Here is a 14,841-nt window from a genome sequence, read left to right on the forward strand (position 1 = left end):
CTGTGGTCGACTACGTGGGAGTCCAGCGACATAGCCATTACGCTAACTGCTGGTGCCAGTAAACTGCATTCTTATGGTAACAAAAAACTATGATATGTAACATTGACACTGTATAAATTAACATAAATTAGCTTGACTACAGTTTATTAATCTGTACTAATACCATAGAATAGGTAGCTCCCTAGAATGCTCTTCCATTAAGTTCATAGTTTGTAAACTGCAAATGATGGTATTTATTTGTCATCATTTTGATGAAAGCACTTCTATAAATACTTATAAATGAAAGCACTTCTACATAAATCATAAAGTAGAGTTAACAGTGACTAAACTAGTAAGGAGACCAAATGTCACTGATACTCCCCACTGTTAAACAGCAGCTGTGACAAACGCTACAAAGGAGAGGTACATGGTCCTGCGAAGGCTTAGAACAGGTGTCATCTGACGCTGGCAGGGCCTCCTTGAGAAGGAAGAGCAGAAGAGCAAGAAGGCAGGGATATGATTAAAGGAAGAGAATGAGATTAGGCTGGAGGTGACCCAGATATGGGTTTATATTCATCCCAAGAACAATGAGAAGATGGAGGAGGAGTTTTAAATGTGAATGACCTGCCTCATCAGATTTATGGTATGAAAAGTTTGCTCTGGTAAGCAACCCTCCAGAGAGATATCAGGAAACAATCAAAATTTATACAGAAAGCCACCAAAATAGATTTAAACTACTGCATCTAGATGAAATAAATCAGGACCAACAGAAAGGTAGCTCAGAAACTGTTCAGTTTCTTGTTTGCTTGTTTAAGTTTTTTTGCCATAGGGCTTTGCGCTTGAAGGAGACCGAGAGAGGAAAAGTTAGAAACCATTCCCCACGGGATGGCCACACCTCTATCTCCTGAGAGTTAGGGCACACACACAAAACCGTGCCCCTGGCATGATTTTTCAAGCCACCAGTTCCATCTAAGACTAACGGCAATCAACCATGTGGGAATCCAGCACATGAACCACTACATTACCAGCTGGCCCCAAAACTGTCTGCTTTCTTAGGAGAAATGCAATGATATTATTATTATTTTTATTTTGTTTAGGGAAATGAATATAATAGAGAAATGTCAGAGAACAGAACTACCTAAAACTTAAACACTTTGGGGGCTCAGCTGGTGGCAACACAGTAACACAAAGCCCTGCAGCTGGACCCACATACCATGCACGGCCATGGCCCTGGGTTTGCATTCTGAGGCCTATCTGGTACCTGCCGGGTGTCCAAGCTCGTGGTCTGGGCTGCCTGAGGGTAGGTGTGGATCACAGCAAGAAAATACTACAGAGGGACCTATCTCTCTGTCTCTCCCTCTCATGGAAAGAAAGAAACTTTAAAAAAAAATAATTAACACTTCCGAAGATACCAGAATATCATGAGTTCTTGGTCAGACTTCAGGCCCCTTCTACAGTAGGATTTCAAAGTAAAGAGGGACAGAGCTCTAAGGAGAGGTAGCTCCGAGGTTAAGATGGCTACATGCCAAGCCCTGGGGCTTGGGGGCCAGTCTGTAGTCTCGTGGTAGAGGGAGTCAGATTCCACATGGCCAACCACAACTTGAACCCTACCCTAGAGGCTGCAAGAACACAGCAGGTACATGTGTGTGCATGCCTGATATCCCAACAGGATGGAGAAGTGACTGTGGCATTACCACACCCCCATAGGAAGGGTGTGTGCGCTTGTTCTCGCTCGCTCTCTTTCTCTCGAGTGCATGCACCCTCTGGCTATTTAAAAACAAGGAAAATAACTGGGGTTCTGATTTACTTCCCCGATTCCCAAACCAGTCTTTTCTTTATGTTTTCCATGATTAGCTACTAATAAGCTTTAACTAAAGAAAGGTTTTACTACTGAAACCAAGTCTGAAAACTAAAGTGAACAACTACGGCCCCTGAGACCTAGTTAAAAGACTAGAATCAGTTCCTGGGAAAGCAGTGCTTCAGAGGACTCCACCCTAACGGCCCTGCTAGCTCAATTCTCATTCTGACCTCCCCGGGAAAGTCAGTACTCGGAAATAAGCCCCTGTCTGCTCCCAATTCTCAAAATGTTCAGACTCTGGGTAGCACTGGCATACCCACCACAATTTAGCGGGGAACGAGAAGGGAAAGGGAGAAAGGCATGCAGAGAAAATACGCAAGAGCAAGTCAGCAAGAACCTGGAGCACAGCAAATATGGGAGGACAGGGCGGTACTGCACTTTGGAAGACGGGCCGTCTCCACCGGAGCTCAGCCATCGCACTCTCAGGCTATCAGAGGCCCACCTACCGACAGACACGAGTGTCACTGTTTATAGCGGCACACAGCCCAAGCTGCAGACAACCCAAATGTCCATCAAAACAGTCAATGACTAAACTCAGGTATATGGTCACAGTGGACACTGTACAGCATGAGGCTGAATCAACTGTAGCTACACACAACGTGGATGAATCTCATATATGTAACACTGAGAAAAGTCGGTCCACAAACATACAAAGGGCTTCTCGATATAAATGTTCAAGAACAGATACAAATGAATATTTATATGTATGTACACACACACACACATATATATATTACTCTTGAACCTTAGCTTTAATACTAACACCCCAAATAAACCAGACTTAAACCAGAACCTAAAACATTTTTCTCCTAAATAATTATTTACTTATTTATTCATTTATTTTTTAATTTGACCAGAGAAAGACACCGAGAGACAGAGAGAGACAGGGAAAGTGAGAAAACAAGCCACCAGGTCTGAGACTCAAACCCTGGTTAGTCACGTGAGACTGTCCAGCACCTTAACCACCATGTCACCTGCAGGTCCCCTAAGAGCCTAAAACTTCTACAAGTAAATCTAGGACAAAATCTTAGTGACCCTGGGCTTGGCAAATATTTCTTAGGTATAACAACAACAACAAACTAAAAGTGAAAAAAAAATTCAATAAACTAGATTTCATAATGAAATATATGCTCTTTCCCAGAAGTATCTCCAATTGAAAATACTAATAAATGGGGAACCAGCAGTTAGCATAATGGCTATGTCATTGGACTCCCACGTGGTCGACCGCGGTTCGCATCCTGGACCCGGTGTCTTAAAACTCACGCTGGGCGCGTGTGCGTGTGTGCCCAAGATCCTGAGAGGAGAATGGAGGAGAAGGGACTGCGGTGTGACCAACCCCCCTGGAGGGTGATTTCTCGCTTTCTGTCTCTATGTCTCTCTCTGTCTGTCTGGCGAGCACACACGCAAACCTCTCAAAAAAAAAAAAAAAAAAAAAAAAAAAAAAACCAAAAAACTAATAAAAAATTGAGACCAGCAGATAGTGTAATGGTTATGTCGCTGGACACCCATGTAGTCAACTGCAGTTAAAGGCTCGGCCCCAGTGGCTTAAAACTCACGCCAGGTGCATGTGCATATGTGACCAGAATCCTGGGAAAATAGAGAAGGGACTGCAGTGTGGCCATCCTCCCTGAAGGGTGATTTCTCACTTTTTGTCTCTCTTTCTGGCTCTTCAGCAAGTGCATGTGCCTTATAGCAAAAATCTTTCTTAAAAAAAAATAATAATAATAATTAAATTAAAAATATATATATAAGAACAGAGTTGAAGGACAAGCAAATGGCATAATAGTTGTGTTGCTGAACTCCCATGCAGTCGACCGTGGTTCGAGCCCTGACCCAGTGGCTTAAAACTCAAACCAGGGCTTCAGCGAGGTGGTGAAGCGGCAGATGCAAAGATGCAGATCTTCGTGAAGACCCTGACGGGCAAGACCATCACCCTCGAGGCTGAGCCCAGGGATACCATAGAGAATGTGACGGCCAAAATCCAAGACAAGTAGGGCATCCCATCCGACCAGCAGCGTCTGATATTTGCGGGCAAACAGCTGGAAGATGGCCGCACTCTGTCTGACTACAACATCCAGAAAGAGTCCACCCTGCATCTGGTGCTGCATCTGGGAGGTGGCATCATGGAGCCCTCCCTGCGCCAGCTCACCCAGAGAACAACTGCGACAAGATGATCTGCCGCAAGTGTATGTGCGCCTGCACCCCCGAACTGTCAACTGCCACAATGAGGCCACACCACTACACCAACAACTGCGTCCCAAGAAGGTCAAATAAGGCCCCTCCCCGCAGGGTAGTTCCTGCCCAAGCCCCATGGCCCCGCGGCCTCAATAAAGTTTCCCTTTCATTGACTGGGGGAAAAAAAAAAAAACAAACTCACACCAGGTGTATGTACATGTGTGCCCAGAATCTTGAGAGGCGAATAAAGGAGAAGGGATTGCTGCATGGCCATTCCCCCTGAGAGACGATTTCTCACTTTCTGTCTCTCTGGCAAATGCACACACCCTGTAGCAAAAATCTCTTAAAAAAAAAAAAAAAAAAGTAGGGGTGGGGTAGGTGGAATGGTGGTTAAAGGCACTGGACTCCCACATGGCTGACCACAGTTTGAGTCCTGGACCTGGCGGCTTGCTTTCTCACCCACTCCCCCACCCCCGTTCTTCTCCAATCAAATTTTTACATAAGTAAATAAATAAAGTCAAATAAAACAATTAAAAAAAAAACTGAGTTGAATGAAGACAACACACTTGGCGACTCTGTCATCTCATCCCAGCATTCAGAAAAAAATACAACTCAAATCCATCCTGCAATTCAAGAAACAAAGCCAATAGTGGCAGAGTGGCACAATGGAAAAGGGAAATACAATTATCAAAAAATGTCTGTCTCATCTATAGGTTGGAATGGAGTAGGGAGACAAGGATGATAGAAGCTTTGGCACGCTTCTCCCTGAGACTACTCAGTTTAACCTCATGGACGTGGAGCGAAATACACTCAACGTAAGAGCAAACAGAAGACACCTTGGTCCTGGGTCTTTTTCCATCAAGTATCCTTTACTTCTTTCTTCATCTGGTCCCTCGTTTTTTAAATGTTCTCCCTTCCATTCCCCTTATTCTTTCAGGTTTCTCTTTTTACTTTCTACATCCACGCATCATTATCATATGCCCTTTTTCTCTTCACTTAAGAAGCTCCAAAATAAGAAAAAGAATTAAAATACACACGTAAAAATAGCCCAGGTTTTTTACGTATTTGAAATGCCCTGATAGTGGGGGAGGGACAACCTAAAATCTCAATCACTTCTCAATCTTGTTTACTCAGCACTGGCAGAATGTAGGCCACAGCATATATATTTTTACGACACTTTCTCCCTCTCCCTTTTCCTCTCCTGAATAAAGTAACTAGCAGTTTGTGAATTCAGTTATTTGCCAGCTACCTGAGATGCTAATGATCTAGGTTAGTATTTATATATTCTAACACAAGTACCAGGACCTATAACACTGAAAAATGCCAAACACATACACCACACACAGCATATACACACATACACACACGCACACGTGCGAGCACACACACACACACACAAATGAGCCTTTCAGCAACTATCCCCTGAGAAAATATAAACCTATATGGGGCACTATTATTTAGTTATTAACTTAACTGCAAACTGCACTAATTACAACACCCATTTCCATTTAACAATATCTGACGTGAGCAATTCTAAGTGTCAATCTATGAGGCTGTCAGAAAAGTCAGTATGCATTTTTGCATAGAAAAATATACCCTCACTTTCCCAATGACCCCACAGATTCTCAGCTTCTCAGACCCTCTCTCTCGGCTTGCATCTCCCCATCTTGGGTTCAGCCTAAAAGGCCTGGAAATCACAGTTGTGGGCACTCACTTTTTTACCAATTAAAAACTGTACAATTATGGCCCAGCCTGGTAGCACGATTGGTAGCAAAATGAACTGCAGTGCTGAGAACCATATGGCCAACTGTGGGTTCAGATCCTGGGTCACCCAAAAACACACTGCACATGTGTGCATACGCCCAAGATTCTGCAAGCTGGCGGGCTGGGGAAAGGGGATAACAGTGTGATGAGACCCTGTCGAGGGTGTGCATGCACGTGTTCTCACCCACTCCCCCACCCCCGTTCTTCTCCAATCAAATTTTTACATAAGTAAATAAATAAAGTCAAATAAAACAATTAAAAAAAAAACTGAGTTGAATGAAGACAACACACTTGGCGACTCTGTCATCTCATCCCAGCATTCAGAAAAAAATACAACTCAAATCCATCCTGCAATTCAAGAAACAAAGCCAATAGTGGCAGAGTGGCACAATGGAAAAGGGAAATACAATTATCAAAAAATGTCTGTCTCATCTATAGGTTGGAATGGAGTAGGGAGACAAGGATGATAGAAGCTTTGGCACGCTTCTCCCTGAGACTACTCAGTTTAACCTCATGGACGTGGAGCGAAATACACTCAACGTAAGAGCAAACAGAAGACACCTTGGTCCTGGGTCTTTTTCCATCAAGTATCCTTTACTTCTTTCTTCATCTGGTCCCTCGTTTTTTAAATGTTCTCCCTTCCATTCCCCTTATTCTTTCAGGTTTCTCTTTTTACTTTCTACATCCACGCATCATTATCATATGCCCTTTTTCTCTTCACTTAAGAAGCTCCAAAATAAGAAAAAGAATTAAAATACACACGTAAAAATAGCCCAGGTTTTTTACGTATTTGAAATGCCCTGATAGTGGGGGAGGGACAACCTAAAATCTCAATCACTTCTCAATCTTGTTTACTCAGCACTGGCAGAATGTAGGCCACAGCATATATATTTTTACGACACTTTCTCCCTCTCCCTTTTCCTCTCCTGAATAAAGTAACTAGCAGTTTGTGAATTCAGTTATTTGCCAGCTACCTGAGATGCTAATGATCTAGGTTAGTATTTATATATTCTAACACAAGTACCAGGACCTATAACACTGAAAAATGCCAAACACATACACCACACACAGCATATACACACATACACACACGCACACGTGCGAGCACACACACACACACACAAATGAGCCTTTCAGCAACTATCCCCTGAGAAAATATAAACCTATATGGGGCACTATTATTTAGTTATTAACTTAACTGCAAACTGCACTAATTACAACACCCATTTCCATTTAACAATATCTGACGTGAGCAATTCTAAGTGTCAATCTATGAGGCTGTCAGAAAAGTCAGTATGCATTTTTGCATAGAAAAATATACCCTCACTTTCCCAATGACCCCACAGATTCTCAGCTTCTCAGACCCTCTCGGCTTGCATCTCCCCATCTTGGGTTCAGCCTAAAAGGCCTGGAAATCACAGTTGTGGGCACTCACTTTTTTACCAATTAAAAACTGTACAATTATGGCCCAGCCTGGTAGCACGATTGGTAGCAAAATGAACTGCAGTGCTGAGAACCATATGGCCAACTGTGGGTTCAGATCCTGGGTCACCCAAAAACACACTGCACATGTGTGCATACGCCCAAGATTCTGCAAGCTGGCGGGCTGGGGAAAGGGGATAACAGTGTGATGAGACCCTGTCGAGGGTGTGCATGCACGTGCTCACACCTTCTCTCGTGCACACAAGCATGTACTCAAAATCCTGAATAAAATAAACTTCAGGAGAAAAAAAATTATACAACTCTGTTAGATGAGTTCACTGAAGAAATAGCTTCAGAGCTGATAAAACTTTCAGTGTGACAAAGTGCCCTTTGTTCACCCAGGATCTTTCTGGGATGATTTGTGAAAAAAAAATCCTCCCAACAGCCATTCCTTCTGTGTGTGGAGTCTTAAGAAAGTTGGTGGAAATTCATATTATGGAAAAATTATGTGTGGCTTTCAGAATTTTCTGCACCAAAATAAACTCAAACTTTAATTTTGTTTTCCACAAATGTTTTGTACATGCACATGAGCGTATGCACACACAAAGACACACACATTCTCTCTCTCATTCTCCTCCCTTCCTTCTCTCTCCCTGTAAAGCACTTAGACTTGGTATTTGGACTAGTCAATAAATGACTACTACCTTTGTTTTAGCAATTATTATGGTTACTACTCCACCTCTTCCCTCACCTGCTCTACCCCATAAATCCCAAGAACGCCAGGAAAAAGCAAGAAAAACATAAACTTGAAAATCTAGTCTTTTGACCATTAGCAGTTTATCACATTGATTTTTCTCTATGTTTAATATGAATACATGCATCTATTCAACAGACATTCAATTGAAAAAAAAATTATAAGACTTACTCCTAAAATTTCCTGAAGGATACGTTCTTGCACAAGATATGTCGTCCTCCTTTTGGATATATGCTATAGGGCACATGTGTTTGCCAGAGAGAGAAAGAGAGAAATCACCCCCTGGGGGATGGCCACACTGCAATCCCTTCTTCTCCATCCTCCTCTCGAGATCTTGGGCACACATGCACAAGCACCTAGTATGAGTTTTAATCTACCGGGTCTGGGACTAGAACCACAGTTGACTATGTGGGAGTCAGCAACATAACCATTACGCCATCTGCTGGTCCCTATGTCTTCCTCTTAACTGACCATTAACATGCACCTTTGTTTCCTAGTCATCATCAGACATTATTTTTTTTTATTCAGTGTTCTCTTATTTTCAAAAATGGACAAATTTACATTTTTTTCTCTTCAAAATACAAACCAGAAAATAAGCTGACTTTTTTAACTTTTGGTCTTACAAATGAGCCATTCTGAACACTGCACTAGTATTCCAAAAGCTTCCCTACAAAAGAACATTCCTCAGACCTCCACTGTTTTATCAGAGGTAAAAACTTCATTTTAAATTTTAAGGTGGTATTGAGATCTGGGAGCATAACATATTTTCTAATATAGCCCCCTTCAAAACCCTACTATGATTTTACTTCAAACCGTATTTTTATTTTTCAATAAAGGAGTCTCAAGAATCTACAAAAAAAAAAAAAATTGTTTGTTTTCTCCATTTTACATAATTGTCTAAACAAAAACAATTCAACCAATACTTACTCTCACAAGACTAGCAATTCCCATTTACTGGGTTAAAAATTAATTATTTAAGTATTAATGTAGGAGTCCAGTAGGTAGCAAGCATCATGGTTAAGGCACTGAACATTCTACAGTCCACGGTTCAAGTCCTGGACCTAGTGGCTTGCTTTCTCACTCACTCTTTCTCTCTGGTCAAATTAAAATAAATGAATGAATAAATAAAATTAAGTAAACACTTCTTTTTAAAAATATTAGATGTAGAAATTATTAAACATACCACAATTTATATTATATACTAGATTTTGTATTTAGAAGGGTTATTTTTCAGGATCAGCAGTTGGTGTAATGGCTATGTCGCTGGACTCCCACGTAGTCGACCACAGTTTGAGTCCCAGACCCAGTGGCTTAAACTCACGCTGGGCGTGTGTGTGTGTGTGTGTGTGTGTGTGTACACGCACATGCCCAAGATCCCAAGAGGAGAATGGAGGAGAGGGATTGCAGTGCTGGTATCCCCCATCGGGAGTGATTTCTCACTTTCTGTTTCTCTTGGTCTTTCTGATGAGCACGCATGCCCTATAGCAAAAACCTCTCAAAAAAAAAAAAAAAAAAAAAGTTATTTCTCTACTCAGCTCCCTAAAATATCAAAAGACCATACTAGGGGCCAGTAGGTGCTGTACTCCCATGTGGGCAACCACGGTTCAAGTCCCAGAATCGGAAGCTTGAAACTCTCACCAGATGCACATGTGTGTGTGTGTGTGTGCTCGAAACCCAAAGAGGAGAATGGAAGAGAAGGAATTGCAAAGTGGCCAACCCTCCCATAGGCAGAGGGTAGGGAGAGTGATTTCTCACTTTCTGCCTCTGTCTTGCCGCGGAGTGCACGAGCCCTATAGCGAAAATCTCTTTTAAAAAAAAATTAATTCTATATTGCAAGAACAAAATTAGTTGTGGTAAATAACTTTGGGTTTCTGACAACAAAGTAGCTTCTCCTCTCTTTAAAGAAAGAAAACTGGTTTCTTCATCCTTTCTACCAGTAAATATAAAGAAACACTAACCATATGCAAATTCCAACTATCTTTGAGACTCCGGCCACCATGTCTCAAACTAACAGCATGTATGCATGCATGAATAAATGAAGCCAGAGTAAAGACTTTAAAATGTAGGTGACTTGGGCTAAGCAATAACTACTGTCTGTGATGGTGAGGTGACACAGGAAGGTCCTCGGTTCATGACAAAGGTCTTTCTCCCGTGCATAGTGGGCATGGCCATGTGTGCCCACAATCCTGGCAGGCTGAGGCTGGTGGCAGGGTCTCCACACGAGGATCACACTGGGCCCTGTCTGTGCGTCTGTGTATCTGTTTCTCACACATGTGTGCCTGCTCTCTCTGTCTCTTTCTCTCACATTAGAAAAAATTCATTTAAAAAAATTGTTGGTGACTGGTGAACAAGAAATTAAAGAACGTGGTGCTAATGCTACTTGATACTGTAAGGTATTGAATTCCTGGGCAGATATAGTGTTCCTAGACCATGAATTTTTTTTAACTTCATATTCCTATTGTTTAAGTTCTTTCAAAAAACTAGAAAAAAACTGATTTAACTATTTATTACTGTATGACTTTTCATTAAAAAGAGAGACGGAAAGTATTCCTATTTTTCCTATTTTTCATATATGTACATTAATATAACAATGTTTAGGTTTACAAAATGTTGACATAATGTAATTTGCCTCTCATTAGATCAGAATATCACAAATGACAAATGCATCTCTAAGCACTCCCCCACTCCAAAATAAATAAATAAATAACAAAATCTGTGATAAAACTATGTATAAACTATGTATAAAGTTACCATAAGCATATAATGGCTGATTTCTAAACTTTAAGCATCCGCCACATGCATCTTCCTTTCCTTCAAATAACAAAAGCCCAGTTAAGTAAGTAAGTAACTAAATAAATTTATAATATTTTAGAATGTCTTCCTCGAGGACTATATTTTCATCAGAAAACTCTTACCCATTCCCAACTTTTTCTTGATGACTGATCTACTCACTTCAGCCTTCAATTTATCAACAGAGAATTCATGAGTCTCCAAAAAGCTAACATAATGTTTACCATCTTCTCTGAGTATGTTCCTCCCAGGACCAAATGCTACCAAGACAGTTGACACCTGGGCTACTCACTACTTATACCCACCAACCTCTTCCCTTCCCCTCACCACCATTTTACTGACAGAATATTCACAAGGCTACCGATTTTTTTTCATCTCAGCAAAGAAAACTGGATGACGAGCCACAAACCAGAAGTTAGAAGCTACAAAAATACAAACTGTCCAAAACTGTTTTATTTTCAGTATCTAAAGAGTACTAATATTGTCTTTATTGCAATGCCTAAGTTGTAGCATCTTTTCACCTAATCATTCTAATAGATTGACTTAACATGACCGTTTTCCCATTAGATCCTGTCTTTAGTACACTAGTGTAGTTTAATTAAATCCATTTTTAACAAGCTTTTCAACTCACTTTTTTTCAGTGTTTTTCTTGTATCATGTTTTAGCTACCAAATTATTTCACTGTAATATTTTTCTAAATATTAAATCTATGGACAAAAAAACTGAAAACTAACCCTGGAAAAGATAAATTAGTACACCTTAAGTAAAAAAAATCAACATTGAGTATGAACTATTAGATAACCAAGACAGAGGGAACGATCCACTATGTGCACAAGAACCTCCATCTAAAATGTTAAGTAGTGTACAAAAAAATTTTAATAAACAGATGTGAAAACCATATTTACATATCAAAATAGGCAACAATAGCCTCATTTCTGACTTTAGATACAAATATCTTAATTCCGTTCATGAATCGAAATAGTCATTTAAATGCAATATCTCCTTACAGGTATAATCACTTGATTGACAGATCAAATAATTGCTTTAAAAATACTTCTGAGTCATTTTGTCCTTACCTGCAGGCATGAACCATTACTGCATGCAGTGACTATTCCATTTCCTAGCACAGACTTGAAGAAGCATCATCTCTCTCTTTCAGAATGTGACTAATCTGTGGGTTTGCAATTCCTCAGCTATGTACAAATGGCACTCCCTTTCCACAGCAGAAAAAATATTTATGATGACCAAAAATCAGGCATTTTTAACCCAGATCTTACAAATAACCTTGGCAATTCTGGGGAGCAGCTACCTCAAAATAGAGAAAGAACAGCTAAGAGTAGCATTCCCTTAAAGAGAGCAAGGTTTTTGTTTGCTTTTTGGCAAAACCATTTTTTAAAGCCTTAACAGCTGTCACACATGAACCGGCAGTCTGCTGTGTTATGGGGTGCGTGCTGCAGCTCATCAGGCTTCACTATTTTTTAAAAAATCAATCACCCTTTGCGAAAGCAGAACAGCCTGCCCAGATACACATCTTCCATACAGCACAATACCAGCATGCAGGACAATACGTTATACAGCAAACTTGACAAGGGGGAAAAATACGTCCTGGTTTATTTCTCAATGCTACAGCATTAATTGTTCATGCAAGAGATGTAGCTGTACCTTTCTGAAGAGGACGACTTCTCAGAGTTAACTGACATCAGCAGCTCAATCTTCTGCTTGATTTCTGGAAAAATCAGAAAATATTCACAACCACGATTGCCTGCCCTTGCTTTCAAGCCTTATATCAAGAGATTTTTCTCCTCTAATCCCTTTTGTTCAGAATGAGGCCACAAGATTCGCAGTACTTCTGTTAGGACTGGGATTCAATGGTGCTATAAAGGGAAAAGGCTCCTGAGGCATCAGGCCTTGCTAAACTATGCACATGACTGTTTATGAAAGCAGGAAGTACCATTTCTTCCAAGCAGAGGGGTGTTTTCTTGTTTAAGGTAGAACTAGCATGGCTCTGCAACAAGATTTTAAATGCAGAGAATGAAAACACAAACGAGTTAGGCTAACGTCTGAATTCGACACGCCAGGTACTTTGAGAAGCCTGGGTGACAACCTTGCAAGCTGTGATGAACAGATATGCAACCCTGGGCTCCTTCTATTTCACTAGCCCTAAAAAATATGGCTCAGTGAATCATTTTTGTCACTTCAGAATGAAATATTAAACCGGAACCCCAGTGTATAGATTAGAAATTTTAACCTGTGCTATAATCTCTTGAATGTCTTTAATTAAAGATATATTTATTATTATCTACTCCCTAACTCCCTTGGAAAAAAAGACTTCCTATTTTATACCTTAATTTCCCCCTCCTCCTTCGCAGTACAGTACAAGTGAACAGCAACACCCAGTTCCTGAGCAGAGATAATATACTCCGTCCTTTTGGGAAAGGACTGGCAAAGCCATAGAACAGAAATGTAAACCTCAGTTCAACTGAATTCGAAGATAATTGTTGATACTGATTTGGAAAGGAGATGATAGACTAAAAGAGAAGAAGGAAGGGTGAAAAAAGAGAGAGAGGGAAAAGAGGGAAATCTAACACATTTCCTTTAAAATACCAACTGACCTGAAGCATATAATTTTAAGTGAATGAAAATGGCATGGTCCTCCAACCCAGACTTTTTCATTTATAAAGCTACTTTCCTATTTCTAAAAAGTATTTCCAAATGGATTTTTTAAAAGTATGCTTTCAAAATAAAAAGTTCACATACTAAAAATAAAACACAGTGCTACTCAACTGTTATAAACAGTCTCAGGATTTCAAAACAGACCTCAGTTTTGTTTTGTTTTGTTTATTTTGTTTTAAAGGGTAAAGATTTTAATTTTTTTAAATGTTGACTATAGAATATGAGAAGATGTAAAGGAAAAAGATTAAAATATCAACTGCCCAAAAATATCCTCTCAATGTGGTTAAAATGAAGGGTTTTTCCAAATTGTTTAATCATCCAATGAGCATTATGAAACTGGCATGACTATCTGATGAGAGAACAGAATCTACCACAGGCTGTAACCAAACTGCCTGACTACTAGGGAGAGCACAGAGCACAGTGGTTTAGAACTGGGATGATGATGAGGAAACTTACCTCGAGGATTTTCAGGTGGCTTAGAGAGCCATAATAATATAGCATTAATATAATAATATATAATAGGTGCTATAGAGAACACTCACTAATGCCTTCCTACCCCCCCTCCCCAATCCCTGGCTTCACCAACCCCCTCACCCCAACTTATTAAAAGTAGGATGTTTAAGACCTCGGGATCTACAGATACAGGCTCTTCTACCACTTTTAATAGCTACATGACCTTGGGGAAATTATTTAGACTCTCCAAAGTCTCTCTTGCTTCTCCTGTAAAATGGCGATAATAATTCCTACTTGAAAGGTTGTCGTGAGGATTTAACAAAATATGAAACTCAAGTTGTACTCTGCTTGGCAAGTTGTAAGCCCTCGCTGGCTGTTCCTACACAGTGCCTAGAAGGACAGTAACCTCTGGATACACACTGGCTGAATGAGGAGAAGAGGTGATACCAGGTCTGCCCATTTTAAATAGCATTTCCATGGTTTAAATCCACCTTCTCCCCTTACTATCACAACTTCAACATCCACTTTTCTATCACGGTAGTGCTACTCTATATGGAAATCCATCTCTATCTCAACCTCCCGTTCTAAAGAGTTTGCCTCAGTTGACCAACTCACTGCGTCGGAAGTGAGGTGGCACTGAATCCCTCTTCATTATGGCAATGTATTCCCAAAAGTCTACACTTCAGTATTAGCTATATAAAAACACCGCATTTCACTGTTTAAACAAGATTAAACTTCAGTTTTAGTCTTTAAAATGCCCAAAATTAAACTACACAGCTCTAATAAATTATCTCCATCTTATAAACATTACAAGGAAAAATCCAAGCTATAAACCATTTTCTGGCTGCTGACTTCAGGAACTTTAAGCAAACAAAGACTAATAATATATGGAAAGTTTTCTAATGTCATTTTCACCTTTCCTCCCAATCTTCACATTTGTTTACAGCTCCAGAAGGACTGAAGGGTCAGGAAT

At 40.3% G+C, this 14,841-nt stretch overlaps 1 protein-coding gene and 1 pseudogene across 5 annotated transcripts in view; one reads left to right on the forward strand and one right to left on the reverse strand.

Moving 5' to 3' along the window:
- Positions 1 to 14,841, reverse strand: part of SRPK2 (SRSF protein kinase 2) — a 295,143-nt gene that overhangs the window by 149,886 nt on the left and 130,416 nt on the right. For 4 of the 5 annotated variants that reach the window (XM_027772123.1, XM_027772124.1, XM_027772120.1 and 1 more), the window contains exon 2: positions 12,405 to 12,468. The exons of the other annotated variant lie outside the window; for it this stretch is intronic. In XM_027772123.1, the coding sequence (XP_027627924.1) occupies positions 12,405 to 12,442 (38 nt within the window). In that variant the 5' untranslated portion in view covers positions 12,443 to 12,468. The remainder of the gene's footprint in view (positions 1 to 12,404; positions 12,469 to 14,841) is intronic. 5 annotated transcript variants of the gene reach the window in all.
- On the forward strand, positions 3,703 to 4,111 carry LOC102493641 (ubiquitin-like; annotated as a pseudogene).

Source organism: Tupaia chinensis, unplaced genomic scaffold (genome assembly GCF_000334495.1).
Source record: "Tupaia chinensis unplaced genomic scaffold, TupChi_1.0 Scaffold000255_1, whole genome shotgun sequence".
NCBI lineage: Eukaryota > Metazoa > Chordata > Mammalia > Scandentia > Tupaiidae > Tupaia > Tupaia belangeri.